Source organism: Belonocnema kinseyi, chromosome 10, assembly GCF_010883055.1.
Source record: "Belonocnema kinseyi isolate 2016_QV_RU_SX_M_011 chromosome 10, B_treatae_v1, whole genome shotgun sequence".
NCBI classification, from domain to species: domain Eukaryota; kingdom Metazoa; phylum Arthropoda; class Insecta; order Hymenoptera; family Cynipidae; genus Belonocnema; species Belonocnema kinseyi.
In genome coordinates, this window is record NC_046666.1 from 50,546,140 (window position 1) to 50,554,996 (window position 8,857).

Here is an 8,857-nt window from a genome sequence, read left to right on the forward strand (position 1 = left end):
TTTGTTACCCCCTCCCACACCCTACCACCAACTCCCTCGCTCTCTTCACCTTGTTGTGATTGCCTAAGCGACAGGAATTTATTGCCCATACTAAAACGTGGAAATATGCAAATTATTTAACAAAGGTCAGGATTCCCACGGTTGTCGACACGCGGAAGGGCCATGTGCATACAGGCCATGGGTTTGGGTGATTCTGATTGCAATATATTCAATAGTACCAGCTGTTTTTAAATACCCCGTTATTTAGGTATATTTTTTATTTTAAAGACGGCGGAGTAGTAAGGAATATTTTCATTGAATCAATTTTGAGAAATAAAAACACTGAGTCCAGTGCGAAATAATTTTTTTTTGGGTGATATGTATTAGATAGAGTTTATCAAACTAATTGGCTTCGATTTGAATTTGGGATGACATAATTTTTCCGAACTTTTAAAATGACGAATGTGCAAAAATGATGAAAGGAAAACTACGAGAAATATTTATTCACGATATTTTAAACTTCGAATTTTCTAATTCTCAAAATATTAAGTTGTCGAACTTTCAAATTCCCAACAAGGATATATTGCCGAATGTCCAAATTCGCGAAAATAGTGAATTGGCAAAATTTTAAATTCTCTAAATTAGTAAATTGTCAAAATTTTTATAAACCTTAAAAAATAGTAAGTTACCGAATTTTCAAATTACACTAAAAAAAATAATTTTGTTACTCTTAGCAATGTTTTATTTTATAATGCGTATTTTTTCTCAAATGTACAATTAAATTTGTTTAAGAATGTGAAAATTCAGAATTCGTTCTATTAATTTTGGGAATTTGACAGGAATTTCAATTTCCCGTAACGAATAAATTCCTGAAAATAGCAAATTCCAGAAATTAGTAAATTCCCCAATATTCTGATTCCCGTAAAAATAAAATTTTTGAATTTTAACGGGATGAAATAATGTTACCAAATTATCAAGGTCCTCAATGAGGCAAAATACTGGAAACATAATTGCCTAAACAAGAATTATCCCAAAAAAATGAACAGAAAATTCCCGAAAAAAAGTAAAACTGCCGAAAATATTTATTTCCAAAATTATAAAACCTGCATTTTCGAACACATAAAATAATCCAATTCCCGAAATTTCAAACTGCCGAAGAAATTAAAAAAAATTAATTAATTAAAAATAAGATTTATTAGTACACTTGAGAATAAATGCCCCATATAAAAGGAAAGATTATTCTAACAGAAAAATAATGGGTATTTTCTACAGAAATTTGTCAATTCTACAATTCATTATGTTGCGAAATTTTAAATTTGAACAGTTTAATAGATTCAGTAATTTCAAATTTTTGCAACTGACTATTTTCGGAAATTAGAACATCCAGTAATTTACGATTTTCGGGAATTTGATATTGTAGAGATGTTTCGAAATTCGGGTTTTTAAATTTTGGGAATAAAAAATTTCATTCATTTTGATTTCTTTTATAAATGTTTATTTTTCGGTAAATGTCTGTCTCGTTAATTACTTTTTCGATATGTTTCCACAGGGATTTTTAAAATTCGGCAAAATTATTTCATTTCGATCATTTTAACAGAATAAGAACTGGTACACTTTTAGCGGACATTCGAAAATTCGGGAATTTACTATCTTCGGTAATTTGATAATTAAAGAAATTTTAAAATTCGGGTCTTAAAATTTCGGGAATAATCATTTTTGGTAATTTTCTCTTCTTTTATGAATTTTTCATTTTCCGTGGAATTTTTGTTCACAAATTATTTTTTTAGATATTTTTTCAGATTCGGGTTTCTGAAAACGCGGAAAAATGATGTCATTTCGAAATTAATATAATTTTGAATTATAATTTTTAACTTTTTAGCTCTATCACAATTGAAATTATTAAACTTTAATCGCTTGAAAATGAAAAAATCTGCAATTTTTTATGTTTTAATTTATCGTTTTACATAATTGATTAACGGGGTTTTAATGCTTTGTATTATAAATGTTGTTTAAATTTTAAAATATTGATTGGAAAACAATATTTAGTGAAACCAGTTAAAAAATGGTTTATTTTTTTATTTTAAACCTACCAATTCAATATTTCAGTTTAGAATCCTTTAGAAATGAAGATGTTGCATTTTAAAGACTGTAACATTTTCTGTTTTAAATTATTTTACATTAAAATTTTAAATATTGTAACATTTAATTATCAAAACTTAAAACTTCTGTTCAATATTTACCAATCTATTAAGATTAAAAATTTTTATCTACCACTCTGAATTTTTTTCTTTTCTTTTTGTGACATATACATTTTCGATAATTTCATAATTTTTTCGTTTATCATATATTTATCAAAAATATTTTAAATTCAGGAACACTTAGAAAGTCTCATAAATGAAAATTATGCATTCTTAAAATCATCTAATTTATTGAAAAATTCTTTAATTTTGAATGTTTTCAGTTTAAATTTTTCCATTCTAAAGTCTTGAAACGTAATATTGCTTAAATTTTATTGCCCAAATTTTTACATTATTTAACATTCTTTGAATTTATTTGCGTTGAATTCTATAAATTTAGTAATTTGAAAAATTTCTCGTTTTAATTTTTTTTCTTATAAAATAGATACAGATTCGGCATTCTTAAGTAAAAATTTGTTTGAATTTTAAAATCAAGTTATATTCTATCTCAAAACTGCACTAGGAAAAAAATGGTTGACTCATCTAATTATTGTTCATATTTTTAAGTTATTATTGAATAACATTAAATATTTATATTTTTTAATTCTTTCAAATATAAAATTAACGAAATAAAATTATTTGAATACATTAATGATGTACAAAATTATGAAAAACATTAACAAATTTGTCAAAACTTTTTTTGTGAAGTTTATATTTTAAATTCTATATATAATTGATTATTTACAACGAGTTTAATATAACCGAAATATATATTTTTTTGCAAAAGATCCTGTACCGAAATTTCGGTCCCAATAGCCGGATTTTTTATTGTATACATAAAGTACTGCATTTGAAAAAATTCTAGTCTAAAAAAAGATAATAATTGAAAGTCTGCGCTTATTATGCTGCAATAATGTAAATTTGAAAAAGTTACATCACGTATGACGTAAAGCCGTGAGACTATTTTTCTAATTAATTCAACATTTTAATTGAAATTAGCATATTGAGAGATTTTTTTTCAATCTCGTAGAATATTCATTTATTAATTAATTCACTGAAATAAAAGTCATAAGTTTTTCATCGATTTTCTTTTTTCATTTTTGTTTCGTTTTATTCCAATGCAATGAATATGTGTATTAGTTAAGCGGTGCCCAATAATTCAGAGTCTCCCTTCGGATCTCTTTGACTTTGAGCCTTGAAGATTGAAAGAGGAAAAATAATTCCGGAAGCTGCTCGTCACCCTCGGAAGTGAAAATGAAAAGACTTTTCCACAAATGTCTATGCTAGACTGACACTGAAAGTGGCCTTGCGAGGGTCTTTTCAGCCGCTCTTGTGACAGTGTGGTAGTTACAGTTGATGGCAACTGTGTGGAATATCGTATATGGATACCAGGGGAACCCTGCTGGGGTATATTCGACTACTGTGCTTTGGGAGAGGTAATGCCGATTTAGGGGAAGTCGATATCTATCGTATTGTTCAGACTGATTTACGAATGCTTTCATTAGGAGGGTCAGCAAGAAAAAATAAAAAAAGTACAAGATGTCACGTCATTCCTCTATTGCCTTTCTGATTTACGGTGTTACGCTAATAAACAAAATTCCGATAATGCAAATAGGTTTCAAACGCTCCAGTGTATCACAAATTGCGTGAAATGTAAACTATTCTCATTTCATGCAGCCCTAAATATATTCCAATCAATTCCAAAAGGGCTATTTTTAATGATAGCCCAATCGGGACTTTGATTGATTTTTTATTTTGGTTTTTCAATTATTAAAGTTTCTTTCTTTAAACTGTAATCAAATAGAGAAACTCCGGCTCAGCATTCAAAGTGAGAAGCGATGGAAGAACGAAAGAGAAATAAGTTGAAAGAACGACCTAAAAGATATTACAGCTGCCATCTATTGGGGACGGGAAAAACTATTCTAGCCGCAGATCGTATTCTCCCCAGGCACGCGTAAAGAATAATAAACCTGCGGAATCTTACAAGTGGTAGCTTTCGGTGGCAATCAGTTTTATAGACTGAAAAAAAAACTTTTTATTGACTCAAGGAATGGAACTCGGATATAATTAGCGACTGAAACTGAAATTTAGATACAGGCACTGAGAACGACCTTAATCATAAATCACTCCTAGCTCAACGTCTCTCTGTCAAAAGGCGCCTCAGCATTATTTATTATGATGTTTTACGAGTTGTAAATAATATTTACGCATGACGCGGTTATATTAGGGCCCAGTTATGTTGTTAATGAAAATCCCGTTTTTTGCTCTTTACAGAATCCTACCTTTTCTTATCTCCCACGGTTAAAAACAAATAGAAACCTGTTCAGATTAATCGGAAATCGAGGATTTTGAAAAGGGTTTAAATTGTCTTTTGAAAGTTTAAATTATCTTTTGAGAGTTTAAATTGTCTTTTGAGAGTTTAAACTGTGTTTTGAAATAGGTTTTAAAAAATGACGGGAGGTATGGGATGGGAATAGGAAAAGGGTTGAAAAGAGAGAGTTTGTATAACGGGAAGGGCATGTTCAGAGAAAAAGATAGAAGACAGGGTCATGGAACGGATCAGCTGATCGGAGGCGCGCGCGAGTTTACGAGTTACGGCCGCCAATAAACCCGCCGTTCGTTGTTGCTCATGCGACGTTTCACGAGCTACAGGGACCTGGCTAAGGGGAGCAGGGGGCTGACCAGACGCATGAATGAACGATGACTTTACTTTTTTTGCGATATATCGACACATTTGGAATGTGGACCATGATCTTTGATCCGGAATCAAATTAGGCATCCACAAATTAATGAGCGAGACTTTGAATAAAGGGGATGAAATCATTGGAAACTAAACTTAAAATATCTAAAATTTAACACATTTTAAAAAGTCTTATCTAATCAGTTTTGGAAGACATGAGGAAATGCCACCAAAATATTATCAGCTAATTAGTCGCTTGTGTTAAATGGAATAGTGATTAGCAATATTGCTTGTTCAGAAACGTGGTTTACGCACTATTGTAGACTGAATGATTCCAGAACTGTTAATCTGAGAGCAACGTAAAATTTCAGTACTAATTTACGAGACGGAAAACTGTCAACTTTACGACTTTAGTGGCGCGTGAGATCTACGTGAAGTCGCGTGTACGTGAAAGACGCGACCATCTCGACCCTGACCCGCATAAAATAGCCATTTCGCTACCAATTACAAAACGATCGTTCACCTTGGGATATAGGCTAAGGTGATCAGTTATTTAAATTAAAGCGATTAACATCTGAAATTATCAAGAAATCAGTGCCCTATAGCTAATTCCATCTATTTATATATATTTTTAAAAAGGTCGTTAGGAAATTGGTATCAAATTATTAAAAAACTCTTGGGGATTTTATCACATCAAAAAATATTTAAAACATCCAACTAAACTCCGTCTATATGTATATACATTCTCAGTTTCCTGTTCTACCTACCGGTTAGTCATTTAGCTAATTATGCCTCTAATCAGATTCTTCGAAACAGGACCACCCATAACTTGATTTACCCAATTCGAGATTATTTGGATGACCCTCAACCACATCTAATTAAGCAACATTTCAGTTTTTGACACAAATATTTTCGATATAAATTTGGCGATCATGTTATGAGTAATCAGAAGGGGTTTTATTATGCAAATAAAAAAAGAAGGAATTGATGCTTACCTGGTGGTGGATACGGACTGCTCGAAACGGGCTCAGCCGCGCCGTAGTTTCTGATGCCAGTGTAGCTATCATGTGGGAAGGCTGCTTCGGCGACCATGGCTGCAGCCATCCTCCCCCGGTCCTCTGCAGCCGAAGGTGTCAGGTACGAAACACTCGCCTGGGAGTGGGCATGGTGATGGCCCACCGTGTCAACTGGATGATGATGCCTCGCCGTTGTGTAGGGGGGATAGTTACACCAACTCTGCGAGAAGCTCTGATGACATGACACTGCGGGATCCGTGGTGCCGGCTACTCCGGAGGACGAGCCTCCGGTCGACGAGGTTGTGGTAGCGACTCCCCCCGCCGAGTTGTAGGACTTGTAGTCCTTGTAGTCGGAGGTGGAACCAGCAGCCGAAGTGGCTGCTGCAGGTGACCAGAAACTCAGGGTTGCGCCGCTCTTCCGGTTGTCCCTGGAGGAGCCGGAAGTTGAAGTAGGGTCCGCTGCCAGGTTGTAGTAGGTGGGAGGATTAGCGCCTCCGTACGCCTGGTGATGATTTAGAGATTCCGTCCCGGTAGAGGAGGAGTAGTGGGTGTCCTGTGGATGATGTGGACTGTAACTCCAACCGCCCTGGGAACCAGCTGACGAGGAGTGCGAGTGTCGAATCACCCCTGCAGCTCCGGCACCAGGAGTCCCTGAGGGTTCGACGCAGGTGACGTCCCCGTAGGTCGAACCTGCTGGTGTTGCCGTTAACCTTTTCGCGGGTATGTGAAGGGGTCCTGCGGCACTGTTGCTCGCTACCGAGGAGGCGCTCGGCGAGGTCGAGCTCGCGCTGGCTGTGGGTGGAGGTGGAGCTGTCGATGCAGAGGCTGGTGCTCCTGGCGAAGTCGGTGTCGCGGCCTGCTGGTGAGAGCCTACCGATGAATTCTGCTGCTGAATTGATGCAAGAGCTGAAGTCGGGGCTACAGGTGGCGGACTGTCTTCGTAGGGGGTACCGGGCATCATGGCCCACCAGGTCAACCCGGTGGAATTCCCCGTTCCGGTGGCTGTCCCCATTGGCGTGACGGAGCCAGGGTGGCCCACGCCGGAGCCGCACAGCGGCGCGGCGTGCACATTGTCGTACAGCGTCGCCGTTGAGCAAGCCACGTGATCGGTGATGGTGCAAATAGTGGCCGTGAATTTCCGGTATTATAACGACGACCGCGATATCGATTGTGATGAGAAAAAAACGAGATTCCGCGAAGCGCGGGGTTGTCGACGAGTGGATGGCGATTGAGATTCACCAGGAGGTCGTCGTCATCGTCGTCGTCGGTGGTGAGGTAAATAAAGGAAGCGCGTGCGAAAGGTAGGTGGGGATAGGTAGAGTGCGAGAGGGAGTCACGGGTTGGATGTAGGTTGGGGGCAGCAGACAGGTGGAGGGGTGGATACACGGCGGGACGAGTAAGAGCGCCAAAGGCAAGTCCGGCGGACCGAGATAACGATGTAGCGTTGATGAAAAATCCAGGCAGGTCGACGAACGAGTAGAGTCCAGTGTCACGTGTGGAGATCAGGTTTCAAATTGGTCCAGGTTGAAGTAAGCACAGGGCGATTGAAACAAAAAGCAAAGTACACGATACACTTTAATATGTTGGTCTCGATAATTCAAGAGGATGGGACATTTGAGTCAGTCAGCTCAAACGTTCGCAATAACTGAGGGGGGTAGAGATATCCGATGACATTTCGCATCGAAAAACACACATGGAAATGTCACTTTGACACTTGGCAATCGTTACCCTCTCTATATCAAGGGTCAGAGTAACAACGAGACCTTCACTTTTAGGTTTCACTTTAAATTGTCTAAGACGATTAACCCGCATTTCATAACTCTAGGTCAACTATTATCACAGTCATCACGATCATTACACGCTTCACCCTCACTAAAAGTCACCGAACATTGACAGGCCACGCGGTTAGAGACCTGTCAGGTTAAAAAAAAAACTTTTTTCACTGATTGAACCTTGAAGTCAGGAGGGTTCCTGATCCTAGGAATCAACCTCGGTTTCTCTTTCCGCGTATCCAAAGGCAGGTAGTCTCAGCTAGCTCGAGACAATGTGGTAGCAAGGGGTCGAGTAGGTCCTGAGTGGGACAATACTTCACTCACACACTATCACATGCATTAAAGATCCCCTTTCTTCTCGCTGGCCTCGCTGAGCCGAACTGAACTGAACGTCGACTGAGCTCTGCCAGTCGCTTGGAGCCGACAGCCAAAGACGACGGTCGCGCGATCTCTCGGCTCGTTCCCCCAACCAAACTACCAGCGACGTCACCCATCCTATCCCCCCTCTTTTCACCGATTACTCGTCGGCTCCCCCCTGCACCCACGTTCAAACTACCCCCTCCTGCGTCCCACTCTCCCCACCCACCCTTCCACGTAGTCGCCAGACACAAACAAACTAACACAAGCTCGTCCTATCCCGCGATACCCTGTGCGCGGAGCTATCCTCTTCTCTTTGGGATTCGAGCGGTACCTGATTGAGAAACTGGAACGATTGAAATAAAGACTCTCGGCGGAGAGAGATTACGTTTAAGGTGTACCTTCAGATAGGAAAGCGGATGAAAAGTAGTCAATATAAGTCAACAATTAGCAGGATCATTATCACCCACTTGAAGAAGGAAGCCCTAATGGTTTCGTAGATGTCTTCATAAATTGGCATGAGCTTTCTCTTCATGATTTTTATACACGATGGTTGTATATCATTAATCTTTTAGAGTCTGGATCAGGGTGCTTTGACAGGCTATTAAATGAAAGGGTTAGACATCTTCTTTAGGGAAGAGGCAATGGCAATATTGAGGAATAGCGATCTTGAAGATGGGTAATCTATATTCCAGTTTCCTTTGCATATATGATGAGTGATATCCAACTGATGAATTATTCGGGTCAGGAGATCGGAATTGGCTCAAATGGTTTACTCCAGGTCGATGGGTTCCAACTTCCTAGACGGATTATACTCCAGTCGCGAGTGATAACCGCGCGAGCTGCGATCGTTATAACGGGCAACGCGATCATGAA

General features: G+C 38.2%; 1 protein-coding gene across 2 annotated transcripts in view; it reads right to left on the reverse strand.

Annotated features, from left to right (window-relative positions):
- LOC117181574 (homeobox protein abdominal-B) overlaps positions 1-8,146 on the reverse strand; it is a 16,646-nt gene extending 8,500 nt beyond the window's left edge. For both annotated transcript variants that reach the window (XM_033374406.1, XM_033374405.1), the window contains exon 1: positions 5,832-8,146. In XM_033374406.1, the coding sequence (XP_033230297.1) occupies positions 5,832-6,864 (1,033 nt within the window). In that variant the 5' untranslated portion in view covers positions 6,865-8,146. The remainder of the gene's footprint in view (positions 1-5,831) is intronic.
- Positions 8,147-8,857: the final 711 nt, after the last annotated feature.